This window comes from Drosophila ananassae, chromosome 2R (genome assembly GCF_017639315.1).
Source record: "Drosophila ananassae strain 14024-0371.13 chromosome 2R, ASM1763931v2, whole genome shotgun sequence".
Classification (NCBI taxonomy): domain Eukaryota; kingdom Metazoa; phylum Arthropoda; class Insecta; order Diptera; family Drosophilidae; genus Drosophila; species Drosophila ananassae.
Genome location: NC_057928.1, coordinates 13,426,242 through 13,440,509, shown reverse-complemented (window position 1 = coordinate 13,440,509; position 14,268 = coordinate 13,426,242). Strand labels below are relative to the sequence as shown.

The following is a 14,268-nucleotide window of genomic DNA, read 5'->3' as shown; positions in this document are numbered from 1 at the left end:
AGTCTTCTAATACCTCAGTCTTCTAGCCACCTCATTATTACATAAGTAAGACTATCTATTAGGTTTCTGACCAAATTGGCCATCTCACTGTGACACTCACTTCTTTTGCAGCTGCGTAATCTTGTCCTGGTTGCTGAGACCCCTGAGATCGTCGATCGACGGATGGGCCGATGTGAGTTTGGGCGTCAGCCGGCTGGCCGTCGTCTGGGCCATTGTGCTGGGCGCTGTGATGGCCTGTGTGGATGATGTGTTTGATCCCGATCCTGCTCCTGTGATACGCTCAATGGCCAGATCGTTGATTTCCGACATGGACTTCTGGATGTTTGTGAGATCGCGCTTAACCATCGCCGCCTTCATCTCCGAGGATGTGGACAGGGCCTGGGCGGTGGAGCTGGAGGAGGACGATGAGGAGGTAGATGAGCTGGAGGATGAGGAGGTTATGTGGTGGTGCAGGCGCTGTGATTTCTTCTCCACTCGCGTCGTTGTGGTGCTGCTGCTGCTATTGCTGCTGCTGTTGACAACCTAATAAATAAATAAATATAGATAGTTTGTGGTTATTTTTTGGCACAGACTCATAGGCGTAGGAATGTGTGGAATGCGTTGCGTACAGAGACTCTCTGTGCAAATATTATATATTTTATTTCCCACCCTGTCTGGCGCTATCTCTGAATGCCTCGGTTTATGGCAGGCCAGTATAAATCATATTATTTTTTTATGGAAAATGGATGGCCTTCCCTCTCCTAATTCCTAGATATTTTTTTTTCTATAAAATTCTATTAAATTGTAGCTTCATTTCTGTGGAATATGATGACATTCAAGCCATTGACCCTAGCCCTAGGTCAGTAAACCTGTTGATGCTCTCATCAGGCCTTAATTAGCCGAGTATCGATTCTTTAAAATATGATTTATTAAATTCTAAATTAGCTATTTATTTTATTCCCCACTCTGACACTCATAACTTTCTTGGAAAAACCCGACAGAAGAGACTTTTCTATTTATGGTTTTGTTGCCGATATGAGAAAATAAGCCAAGACTCGCTGCTTTTTGACAAATGTTCGGGCATTACGAATCAAATCTAATTTTGGCCAGAGATTTCTGGCGTCTGGCATCAAGAGACAAGGTAAGAAGAAGCCCCAAAAGTCAAACCCGTGTGGGCTGCGATCGGTTTTATAAGGCGTTCTTCTGGTTGGCCAAAAAGACACACAAATCGAGAGCGATTTGCGATTTAAATGAACGTTACGCATACGCCATGTTGGCCCCGAGCGAACTCTCCTCTCTTCTATTTTCAAACTGTCTGACATACAGTTATCGGTAAGGTAACACCCTCAAGCACCTACTGATCAATAAATATTTTATTTCCCTTACAAGTGCTGGGGAGCTTGGCTCGGACATGAAATCGAAAGATTAGATATCACTTGTGTTTTTATTTTCTCAGCCATTTGCTTGCAGAGAGCGACTCTGCGTCATTTTACCAATTTATCACAATGATGTTTTATGCGAGGAACACCGACTAACTAACCCTGTTTCTATAACTCTCTATATATATTAACTTCTTCGAATGGCTGCTTTGCTTTCAATTGAATATTACGTATACGCCTACGTTCTGATAAAGCACTTAACTCGGACATAAACGTATGCGTTTATTGTATACTATATAGTACTTCTATATAATCAGTTTTGGATGAGGGTCTGTGCTTATCAGACCCACTGTCACACACACACACACACACACTGGCACACAGTATACCTTTGCAATGAAATTCAACCGTTAGACCCCTAATGGTTAGCTTTAATTACCGTTATGTTTACAGGACTTTTACTTTTATTTTCCAGCACTTTTCTTACTCTACACTGACTTTTCACGCTTTCATTTTTTTTTAACGGCTTGTCGTTGTTCGTTTTTTATTTTTTATTATTTATTTGTGCAAATACTGATAACAAAGAGAGTTCGTTTAATTGTTCGTTAATAGGCGAAAAAAAACCCACGATTTTTCGCCAATTGATTTCGTTCGATACTCGTTAAATTAAAGAAATTATTATTATATTTTCTTGATTTTTATGGGTTTTGGTGTTTATTTTTTTCGACGGCACACACGCTGGCAATAGAAATACACGGCACGGCAATAGAGGGCAAAAAATTATTTCCGCTTCGGTCGCGTTGACTGGTTGTTCGAGTATTTTTGCTTAGTATTTCTTGAATTTCTCAGCGCGGCGCTGGTTCGTTCGTTTCGTTAACTAAAATAAAAATGAGCGCCGAGTGCGAAATGGCTGGCTTCGAAGGCAGCGTGGGAGCTTGGCGAGAGCTTTTTTTTTACCTCAGTCGCGTCGCTGCTAGCGTCATTTTAAAGTGCGATCGGTAGGATGCACTGAGAGAAACAGTATGGATGAAAGGTATAGATTTTTTACCTTTAAATAATAAAATAATTTAAGAGTCTATAATTTTAAACATTCTTTTTAAAAATAATTATTATTTAATTTTATTTTAGTTATACATATATTTTTTACAGTGCATGAGAGAGAGATAATGGCTGAATGACAACACACGAAGGTGTGCTGGTGTGAGTAGGTTCGCAAGTCGAGGAATTCTAGGAAATCAAATTGTAAATAAAAGTCGGCGGTCGGCTCTCCTTCTATAATGTTTTTTTTTTTTTATTTATATTCTGATGTGTGTGTTTATTTGCCGTGTTTCCCTTCGCTTAATCTTTAATTTATGCTGTGAATAATTTGCATTTTCATAATTCAGCCACCTAAGCCCAGTTCTGTTCACGTTTTTTTTGTCCAAGCTTCAGCTTCTCTAATTAACGCGTTCTTAGCTTGTAGCTTCGATATTTCATTTTTTTCATTTGATTTTGTGATTTGAGCTTGTTGGAGATTGTATCTCGTTCTGCTCATTTCAATTTGCGTTGTTTACTTTTCTGATTACCACGACGGGTAAACTTTTTCTTCCCCCCATCTCGTAGAGTATATGATTGTGTGGGTTTAGGGGGGGGGCTCTTTAGCTTGTTTTGTTTTCATTTAATATTTGAATAATTGAGTGTTAATCTATTCGTAATTATTCAGAAAATTAGTTGTGCTATTTATATTATTTAAAACATCATTAGATTTATTATTTCCTTTGAAAGAGAGGAGAAATTGTATAATAGTTGGGCTATACCCGTCATAATATTTATTCTTCTAGTTTACCTCAACAAATTCTGCGAATAGGCAATCATATCGGCCAATGGACTGACTGGCTAACCCATCTAAAATAAAGCTCTTTTCCCCAGAAAACTCAAATTGTCACAAGTCAGACACACAATTCATTGATGATTCGCCGAACCCAAAGGTAATTTCTGCCTCTGTTTCCAATTTCATTCAACATGAATGAAAATGTTGATATTTCGAGGGGAGGAAGTCGTCAAAATAACAATCACTGACGAGGCTTGTTGAACTTGGACCACTTGGTCCGGTACAATCTCAGACCCAAGACCCAAGACCCAACCAGGATGTAAACAGATAACGAGCAAACAATCGCACCATCAAAACCCGAATAGGAGGCAGAATTCTACTATATATAGTATAGTATGTACATATATATATATTTTTTTTTTAATATTTAAAAAGCGGAGGCACCGGCTGCTGGTGCTGGTGCTGACGTCGAATCCAATGGAGGAGGCACACTTCGCCGGCAGCCGGCAAGTGACTCAGCCTCCCATTTAAAGCGAGTCAATAGGAGGGCGTCTGTGGAAGTGTGCTTTTATTTTTATGGCCATACCCTACAGTAGAAGGGATGGATATATTCGATATCTGCTAACCAGATATTTGATCAGGTATAACCATAAAACAAGAGTCTAAAAAGTATTGAAATTATTTGAAAATTAAATTTCAATTTTAATGGTTTTTCAAAACTGATTTTTGAAATATTATAAAGCATACTTTAAGGCTTCTTAAGCACTTAAGATGCAATTTCTAAAGAAAATAGTATTTGTAATTTAAATGTTTTTCAAGTAAATATTTAATTACTTTATCTGGAATACCTCCCAGGAAGTAGCTTGTAAAAATGTATCATAAATAAAAATAAATACAAAAGACAACAACTTCAACAGTGACTATCTAACTAAACTTTCCGACTATAGTTTAATAAATCAACCACAAGTAACGAAGAGAATTGTAGATCATGTCAGGGTCTATTTCTAATAGATGAGTGGTCAGTCAGGGTGGTCAGGACTTGATGAACTCGTTTCCAGTTCCAAGTAGATCCAAACTTTCCACGTCAATACTATATAATTGAAAGTTTCAAATGGGTCAGTATCTATTTTTGTCGGGGCGAGAGTGTCAACTATCTGAATGATAGACTATCTGATTGAAAACTTACTCCTTATCGAAGAAACAGCGGGAAAAACATTTAGATAACTGGTATAGGTGATGGCTATGCAAATTCTGGTGAAAACCCAATTCATATCTTATCTGGCTGAATCATAAAAAAAGGCATAAACAAGTTGTTAACAGGTCATTATAAAATTGTCAAACACTTGTGCTGGCACGTTTTTCATCGCCTTTTGTCTTCTCTCGACTTGACTGTTTGGCAATTACTTAAGTGTGTATTTATGTACCCACAACTCAATCAACCTGATGATTAATACTTTTGTCCAGCAGCCTCACTGTCGCCTATGGCATTCCAGAGACTAATCTAATCAGGGACCTAAAAGGGGGGTGGCCATTTGGGAGGCAGGTGTCGCCATAGAAGGGCACATAGCCGATCGGTTTGTTGGAATTCTTTATCAACTACATATTAACCTCAAGACTTATCGGTGAAACAGTAACAATACAGAAAGGTTCCCTCGATTAGGGGCTTCCTTAGTTAATGCTTTAAAAGTAGCGACATTATGCCAGCCAGTCAGCCAGCTAGCTCTACCTGATTCTGATTCCGATTCCGATTCTATACTCCTCTGTTACGATATCTAAGCTGATGACCAGAGCTGCGTCAGAATTTATTTTGTCTAATCGGGGCACTTACGATTCTCAATGAAAAAATCAGTCAAAATTAACTCTTGAGCCAGACCATCAAATTGTTAAATATTTATGACAGATAAAATGTTAAATTGTTCAAGTATTATTAATCAATCATTTCTCACCTGTTGCGAAGTGGATGTGGACTGGTGTGAGGTTTCCTTAAGACTACTGCATGAACTAGAGCTGGTATTGATCTGCCTTCCATTCGCCGTGCCGGCCACCACGCCACCCACTCCACCCACTACAGATCCGTTCAGGGCTGCGGGTGTCACCATGGTGGTGGTGCTAGTGGGCTGTGGAGAGCCGTTCTTCTTGTGGAAATTCTCGATCAGGGAAGTGGCCGGACTCAGCACTCCGCTGGGCGAACTATCCGAGAAGTCTGTCATCTGGGGGAGAGAAGAAAAACAGAGAGATAAGCAACCAGGGGATATAGTTTCCCTTATATGGTCAAGTCTACGACCAATGACTAATCCTAGTCTCACTGCTCTCAGTGATAAATGTAAAGTAAATAGAAATTCTGGAATCCCCCTTAAATAATTCAACTAATTAGACATTCAAACAAACCACTCACATATAGAGACTTGAAATATCAACATTTTTGCAAAAAATACCATTTAATTTTTGAACCATTTCCACTCTCACAGTGCACTACCATGCCGTATGGCTGTAATCAATATTTTATTAAGCTAGTTAATGCAACAGCTTTAGATAAAACACACAGCTGGCCATAAAAATTGTCAAAAAGGCCGTGAAAATTATGCGTCGAGATAAGCAGGCTTTCAGAGGACTTTCGGAGTTCGAAACCCAAACCAAATAGGCGACTGGAATAGGAATTGAGATTCGTATTCATAGTCTGTGGCTCGATTCGGTCAATCCAAGTTGATTTATGTTCTTTTTTTTGCTATTGCCTGTTTTGCAATTAACGATTTGCATAAATACAATGCAGTGATTTATTCCTACTCGCCTGGAAGGTAATTAATTTTTTCTGCAATAGTATTTCTCGATTTGCGAAATTCGATTGGCGCGTGGGCCGTGTTATAACTTATTTAAATCAGAAGGCAATGGGTGTGGGTAGAGTGGCGTCTATAAATGGTAATATCAGTAGCAACTAAAAAAAAATAATATTAGTCTCTAAAGAAGACGAAATCAAGGCATTTCACCAGATTTATTTCACACTTTTGTGAAATTCTCAGCAGATAAAAACTTTGTTTAGGTCTTCATGATTATTTAAACTTAAATATACCTAAAATATTACCTAAAAGTTAACTCATATACATACATCTGGCAATTCTACCCTAGAAATCAATATAATCCATTTATTTAAATGAGGTTTAAAGACCTTTAGTATTAGAGCTAAGAAACCGTTACCAAGCCAACAAAGAAAGCTTTCCCGCCAAGCTTTTTCTAACGCTCTATTCCATGGGCACCCTCCAACACTCTCCCGGGCTATCTATCTCTGTTACACCCCCAGAAGGCCACTTACAACACTGCTTCATAAATCAGCTGTCAGCTGGAGGAATTGGTTTTTTTTTTGTTGTGCGCTGGCGAAAAAGAAGAAAAATTGCAGTTCTGGTGTTTTGCTAGTGATTTTCGCCATTTTCTGAACTTTGGCAAGGCCCTTGTCTACTCGAAGGCGGATATTGCATTGGAGATGGCCGGCGCACGAAGACGGATTTTCAAATGGCTCTTGCTGGCCGCTTGGATGGCGTCAGCATATGCCGACGTCACGGGCGGCAGTGGAGGTGGTGGAGGTGTTACCACGCAAAATGCCCTGCTGCTGGGCAAGAAGCACAAAGAGACTGCGGACGCGGCAACTGGCGGTGGCCTGTCCCAGTCCGGAGTTTGCCCACGAATGCTGCGCCACGTATTCGAGAACGCCACACCGCGGGACGAGCAGCAGGCCGGAGTCTTCGAGGAGTACAAACCCTCACCGGACAGTGGGGAGCCCATCGAGGAGGAGGCCTACCTGTGGAACTGTCTGCAGGCCTGCTGCGACAAGCCCCGCAACCAGACTGTTCCCTGCAACGTGGTCCTGGTTTTCAAGGGAAAGTGCTACCACATCCGCTGCAAGAGCGATGATGCATGTTTGCCGAAGCAGAGGATTCGTTTGGCTAACGAGAAGGTCCAGATGGTGCTGGTCAATCCCGTGGGCGAGGCCTCATGGCCCCAGCTCCTGAAAGCCGAGGCAGCCAAGCAGAATGCCGAGATCCTGCCGTACGATGAGGCAGCCCTGAACTTCTGGAAGCAGCCCAGGCGACTGGGATACCTAGGGTCGCGTAATCAGGTGAAAAAATCCATTCCATCCACAAAATAAATTTAATAATCTATCCCTCGACCTTTTAGGAATCCCCCGCTTACGAAGACGAGGACTTCCCCTTGGCCGACAAGCGAATGAATGGCCAGATGATCCTCCAGCCGGACGACACTGATGTGCTGGCCAACGAGGAGCTCGGCTTCTACGACCAGAACTCCAAGTTCACGGCTTGCGACATAGAGAACCCCTGCCCGCCGCCCCAACAGTGTGTGCCCCTGCAGGCCAATGCCGTGAGGGGCGTGTGCACCTGTCCGAATGGATTTGTGTGGAACAAGCAGCGGAAGTGCGTGATGGCTGCCATTCCGTACAGCTCCTACCTCACCAGCAACGAGGTGGTGCAGCCGGACACGGCGGCCAGTGACAATTCGCCCGAAGTATCGTCCTCATCCACGAAAGCCGAGCCAAACAAGGACATTGTGGTGTCGGTGATGTCCAAGGAGGTGCGTCTGCCGGAGCAGGAGGTGACACTGGCCGCCTTCACGGTGCCCGATGAGCAGACCAGCAACACCAAGTACAAGTACCTTTGGACTCTGATCTCGCAGCCGAAGGGACCGATGAATGGCACCATTTCGGACCAGAGCAAGTCCAAGGTGAAGCTATCGAATCTATCCGAGGGACTGTACACTTTTAAGGTCACCGTAACGGGCGACAATGGAACCTTTGGCGAGGCGACAGCGAACGTCACCGTGCTTCCCGAGAATCGCATCAACCAGCCGCCCCAGGTTATTATTTCTCCCAGCGAGCAGATCATCCGGCAGCCCACCACGAACGCCATCTTAGACGGCAGCACCAGCACGGATGACGACAAAATCACCAACTGGCACTGGGAGGTGATCTCGGGACCCATTGGCTATCAGCCAGTGCTGCCGGAGGTCAACACCCTCCAGCTGGATCTCACCTCTCCGGGCAACTACACTTTCAAGCTCACCGTAACCGACTCGAATAACGTCACCAACTCCACCACGGCCACGATAGCGGTGCTGAAGGAAACCGACTATGCTCCAGTGGCCAATGCTGGAGACGCTGTCATCCTCTATCTGCCGAACAACAATGTCACTTTGAACGGAACTGCCAGCTCGGATGACCACGAGATCGTGGCCTGGGAGTGGACAAAGGACGCCAGTGACGAGGCCAAAGCGGTGGACATGCAGAACACAAGGACCCCGTATGCCCAGCTCTCCAATCTGGAGGAGGGCATGTACACCTTTGTCCTGAAAGTGACGGATGGCAGCGGGCAGTCTAGCACCGCCAAGGTCCATGTCTTTGTGAAGCCTCCAACCAACTCTCCACCAGTGGCACGGGCAGGTGCCAATGCAGTAGGTTTAGTTTCCGATTCGAGGATTAACTTGAAAGATAACTCTTTTCGCTTTCAGACCACCAGTTTGCCCATCAACTGGGTGCTTCTCAATGGCTCTGAATCCAAGGACGATATAGGCATCAAGTCCTACCTTTGGAAGCAGCTGAGTGGCCCCAACAACGCCGTCATTCTAAAGTCCAACTCTTCGGTGAGTCCAAGGACTTGATGCAGTTACTCCAACTCTAAGATTCTCCTCCCCAACAGATTGCCAATGCCACTTCCCTGACCCTAGGTCTCTACCAGTTCGAGCTGAGTGTCTCGGATGAGAACAACAACACCGCCACCGACACCACCTGGGTCAAGATTGTACAAGGTGGGAGTAGCTCCTAAGACCTCAACGAAACACTTAACCATTTTATTTTCAAAACAGAACGTAATGCACCTCCGATAGCCAACGCTGGCGGAGATCGCAGCATCACCCTGCCGGCCACCGCAATCTACTTCAATGGGTCCAAATCCTGGGACGACCTGGCGGTGGTGAAGTATTCTTGGACGCGGGAGGACAACAGCCTGGCGGCAGGTGTCATTGTCGCCGACACCGACAAGCAACCAGTGATGATTGTGAGTCTCCAAATCTTGTCAAGCCAACTGCTCCTAAGGCACCTTCTTTGCAGCTGACCAACCTCGTCAATGGACGCTACGTCTTCAAGCTAACTGTGAGCGATGACCAGGGACTAACCAGTTCGGATACGGTCAGCGTGAACGTCCATCCCGATCCCATGCTGATGCACCTCGTCCAGATGACACTGCCCATGGGCATGTCGGTGCTCGCACAGTCCGAGCTGGACTCGGTGGTCCAGAAACTGCAACTGTTGCTTGGCGACGAGAACAAAATCCAGATCAGGGAGCTCAAGTACGACCTGCACACGGGAGCGGCTGTCCTGGTCTTTTATGTCAACGATGGGAGTGGAAAGCCAGTCGATGGCCTGCATGTGGAGCGGCAGTTGCGGGCCCAGCTGCAGAAGGATGCCTCCATCTTGGGTGCCCTCTTCGTGGACATTCGCACAACGGTCTGCCAGAACAATTGCTCCGGCCATGGCAGCTGCAATCCCACCACCAGAGCCTGCATCTGCGAGGCTTTTTGGATGCCCTCGGCAGGGTTCTTCTTCAACAACCAGGAGGCCAATTGCGGTAGGAGAGACATTTTATTTCAGACTATTAGATAGATTTTAATGATCCTATTTCAGATTGGTCCATCCTGTATGTCTTTGTGGGAGTCATTGTTGGCTGCCTGCTGTTGTCGGGCGTGTTTTGGGGCATTGCCTGCGCCTGCCGGCAGTCGAAGAAGTCGCGTCAGCGCCAGAAAGTGCAGAAGTACGCACTGATAGGCAACCAGGACGAGGAGGCAGCTGGTTGTAAGTACAATATTAACATTTTTAAAAGAATAATAGTAAGAATATTATAATTTCACCCGCAGATTCCCGTAACACATCGCTGACTGAATCGGAAACCGACTCCGATGTCCTGTTCGAGACGCGCACAAAGTCCAATGGCTTGGGCAAGCACAAGCCCCACCACCACGGCAGCAGTGGCGGCAGTGGCTCCTCCGGACGGGAGGGACACAAGTACAGTATGCAGAAGCTGGGCCGCAAGATCAAGGCCTGAACAGGCGAACAGCGAAGTAGACAGTATATATAAGTGTGTGTTAGTCGATCAACTATACTGTGTGTGTGATATATAATTGTATTTCTATCTTGTACTCCTTTTTTTTATACTTTTTATCTGCACACCCCACCCTTGTTGGGTGGGGGTGTCCTTGCCACTTTTGTCTCTATGTTCCTTTATGTTAAGTATTTTTATTCATTATTTGTTATATTTTTAAGCTGCTGCTGCTGTGCAACAAAGATTTATGTTTAATTTTAAATGGAAATGCTTTACCTCGATATCGATATACTTTTTATGTCTGTATATAGAGATAGCTGTTCACAATCAATGTAACAAACGACATGTAACTGCTTAAAGTGCATTATTCCCACATTAAACGAAACCAATAGATGAAAAAAGTCTTCTTTTTAATTATTCTGATGGGGGCAGGTACTTGAATCTCATTTAGTTGATGGGAGAAAAGATTTATTGCAGTTGGCTGGGAGCTCTGGCTCTGGCTCTGGCTCTGGTCATTGGTATGCAGATGCCATCCGCCTAATAATTGACATTTTTTTTGTAGCCAACTTGTTGATAAGTCAGTGATGTTGCCGTGTTTCTGGCAGCTTCTCTCTAAGATCACTCATTGACGCATTCGATTCGACCCGGCCCACACACCTAATGCCAAAAAGGTAAGTTGGCAGGCGGATTTCTTGCCAATTTCTGCACTGAGAGAAATGTTTAATCTCAAAAGTTTCATTTCTTTCGAGTGTCATGTCAGAAATCTGACACTTTGAATTAAAAAAGTGTTGGGAAATACCCATTTTTGACATGTTTTAGACTTGTCTTAGATAACAGTACTTTTACTTGGTAACAGTATTTTTCTTTCGGTATATTTTTAAACTCAATATCTTTAAGAGTGCGCTGATTCAGTCTGAGCTGGGGGCTTAAGTATTTGCGTGTTTGTTATTGATTTTAGCCGGATTTGGGCGGCTTGGTTTGGTCCTGACCCGGACCCGACCCCCCCCCCCCCCCCCCCTGTCGACTGTCACGCGCGACCCATTTTTCACAGCTGGGAGCGGCCAAGACACGCGATTTCCCCATAGCCGTGTGGCGCCTCTAGCCTGTAGCCTGCCACATGTCATGACCATTGTACGCTGTCCTCTTGGCTCTAATTACCCCACCCCCCCACTCTTTATCATTATGATCCTCAACCCACTTGGTGTTTCTTATCCAAGCTGACCTTTGTGGCGGACCGAAGGTTCTTGAACCCATCTCTTCCAACCCACCCACCCTGTTCTTTTTTATTCAAAACTTGTTTAATTGTTTGTTTTCCCCTCGTAAGACTCAATTAAACGCCTTTGGTCTGAGGAATGCCAGACTCTTGAATTCTTTTCCACGAACTCTTCAAAAAATTATGAATTTTTAATTCCCCAATATCCGAGAAGAGCTCCCAACTAATTTGCATGATCTCTGATCTCAGCCGATGACAGTTAACAGCTTTTTTTCAGAGAGGAGGGGGTATGGTCAGTAATAATCACCTTTATAAAGCCTAGACCCCCCCAGCCCCCAACAGGTGGCTACTGGTATTATCATTATTTTTTGTCATTTGTCAAATCAGCCTAAAAAAAAACTGATTTTTAAGTCGAATTCCGCTGTCGCTTTGAGTTATGAAGCATTTTGCATAAATTACCTGATGTCTTTATTTTGTTTTAAAATTAAGAAAAAAAATACAACAAAAAATTAAAACGTTTATTTAAGGAATTCAGCGTATGAATGATTTATGAGGTGGATGGATAAATTAATAGCATTTTTCAGGGGAAATATAATCAAATTTAAAACTGACCTAGACATCAATAAACAATTAAATTAGAGTAGCTTTTAAATTAAAATATTAAAAATAAAATAAACAAATTTTTAAGAGTGTTTAAGAGTCTGTTTATAGAACCTGTGACATTTTAAGGCTCTTAAGTCCTATTTTATCTGAAATCTTAAACTTAAAAACAGTGATAAGCAAAGTTTTATTGACTTATCATAGAATATTTTGTTGTTTTTGCTATTTATATTTAAACTTAAAAGGTTTTAAGACTTAAAACCATTTCAAGGCTAGTGTTTCTCTTAGTTTTGTTGTATAATTTCATTAAAAAGTTATAAAACTTTATCAATTAACATAAAATACAAAAATTGAGAAGACAAAGAACAGAACCCGTAATAGAATATCAAGTTTTTTTGTTTGATTTTTTTTTATGTGATTTAAATGAACACATTTTTTTGCAAGAGGAGAGATCTAAGGGGGGGCAGCCAAAAAAAAAAATAGAAAAAAAAAAAATTGGCACACGAGACAACGGTTGAGTGATTTTTAATGTATTCGTGACAATAATTTTTTTTTTTTTGGGTGGTGCTGATATGGGCTAAGGTATAAGAGGGGGTGGTGAGTGGGTGGGTGGCGGCGGCAACACCATAAAATGTTTGTATTTTGCCGTTTTATTTGCGTTTTATTATCGTTTAATTAGTCCCTGGCATTCATCTATGAATGCCAAAACTTTTGTTTGCAGTGGAAGAACAGCTCCTCCCCCTTTTCAGCTCCCACACACAGTCTCTCTGGCAGAAACACAAATAAAATTTTCCATCGTCATGAAGCAAGTTTATTGTTCTAGGGCGGCAAAAAAAAAATCAAAAAAAAAAAAATGCAAAAAAAGAAGCTGGAAGAGACACTGAGACTGCGACTGTTTCCGCCGCAGCAGGTCGTAGGTTGAGGTCGTTGGCGTGGGCGTGGGCGTGGGCGTGGGCGAACTCGATAAACGAGCTGAAAGTGCTGAAAGTGCACCCCCAGCACACACAGTGAGTGCAAAAAGTTGATAAATGGCCCAGCTCGAGCAGTCAACAATAAAGAAAAGCAAATACAAAAGATATATGTATTCCGAAAGAGCTCTTTTCAAAGAACTCTTTAAAAAAATAATATTCAGTTTTTTGCTTGAAAGATAATTGGGTCGTAAAAATGGTTCTTTATGTTTTACAAACAGGCGGGGTGTTGCCAAATGTCTGTTTAAACAAATTAACAAACTTTGAAATTAAATGCCAGTCAGGGCTGTAAAGTAATTCTAAAACAATATAATCTAGTATTGGCTTAGAACTTGGCTTAGAAACTCCTCTAGAATCTAGATATATGACCTTATACGCACACTTGTGGCACTCACTGTCTTTGGCAACTGCCACCTTCGAGTGCACTTATTTTAGCCAACTCTCAATAATTCACTTTTAGCGCTTTCCTCTCCGCCGATGCACCTGTCCGTCTGGCCGCCTGGCATCCCACCTGCCAAGTGCGCGACGAGTTTCGCAATTCGAGCTCTCAAAGGCAGCAAATTGAATGAAAAATGGAAGAAAAAAATAAATAAAAATAAAGCGGGAAACTATCAGAGAGTGGCTATGACTGGCAGTCGCTGGAATTTCCGTTCTCAGTTCAATTTTCTATTCAAATGGCTTCGAGCTTCGGGCTTTGGGCCATAGATAATTCAATCGGCTAAGCTACTAAGCCAAAGGGAAAATCAGAAAGAAAGAAAAGAAAACAAAATAAAACCGCACAAGTTCAAGGTCACTGCCATTGTCATTCGTCGGCTAAAATAGTATCTGGGGGATTGCATCTCGAGAGTGCACTAGCGGCAGCTGTTGGGGCAGCCACTGCCGTTGCCAATTAGTGTTGCCTCAAATTTGTCTCATTAGCCGCAGATTAATCTAATTCTGTTGCGATTTGACGTTACATTTGGCCCCCGACTGCGTGGGCGGCTGTTGCACCTGAGAGCCCAGCCAAGAGTGCCAGGAGGGGGAGAGGGGGTTAAAGGGGAGCACTCTTCAGGTATTGAAGGATAAAGATACATTTTCAAAATAAAAATAAAAATTTGATAGTTTACAGAAGTAGTTTCTAATAGATAATTTTATTTAAGATCTTGGCTTAAGTTTCTTTTAAGATTTTTATTTTGAATAAAATCTTAATAGAAACATATATAATTTACAGAATAAAATAATA

The 14,268-nt window shown here is 42.8% G+C and overlaps 2 protein-coding genes across 9 annotated transcripts in view; one reads left to right on the top strand and one right to left on the bottom strand.

The window, feature by feature from the left end:
• The window catches only part of LOC6506590 (NAD(+) hydrolase sarm1), a 45,903-nt gene that overhangs the window by 10,362 nt on the left and 21,273 nt on the right, over window positions 1-14,268 (bottom strand). For 7 of the 8 annotated variants that reach the window (XM_032453596.2, XM_044714567.1, XM_014909348.3 and 4 more), the window contains 2 exons: window positions 5,115-5,378; window positions 101-522 (listed from right to left, as the gene is read on the bottom strand). In XM_032453596.2, coding sequence (XP_032309487.1) covers window positions 101-522; window positions 5,115-5,378 — 686 coding nt within the window. Of the gene's footprint in view, window positions 1-100; window positions 523-1,747; window positions 2,254-5,114; window positions 5,379-14,268 lie in introns of those variants that run through there. The other variant, XM_044714570.1, reaches the window with a different exon arrangement.
• Window positions 6,354-10,666, top strand: LOC6493356 (dyslexia-associated protein KIAA0319-like protein). The gene is made up of 8 exons (XM_001957551.4): window positions 6,354-7,276; window positions 7,336-8,622; window positions 8,680-8,811; window positions 8,868-8,976; window positions 9,034-9,224; window positions 9,278-9,794; window positions 9,851-10,018; window positions 10,081-10,666. The coding sequence occupies exons 1-8, from the start codon at window positions 6,644-6,646 to the stop codon at window positions 10,266-10,268; spliced, it is 3,225 nt and encodes a 1,074-aa protein (XP_001957587.1). The 5' UTR covers window positions 6,354-6,643; the 3' UTR covers window positions 10,269-10,666.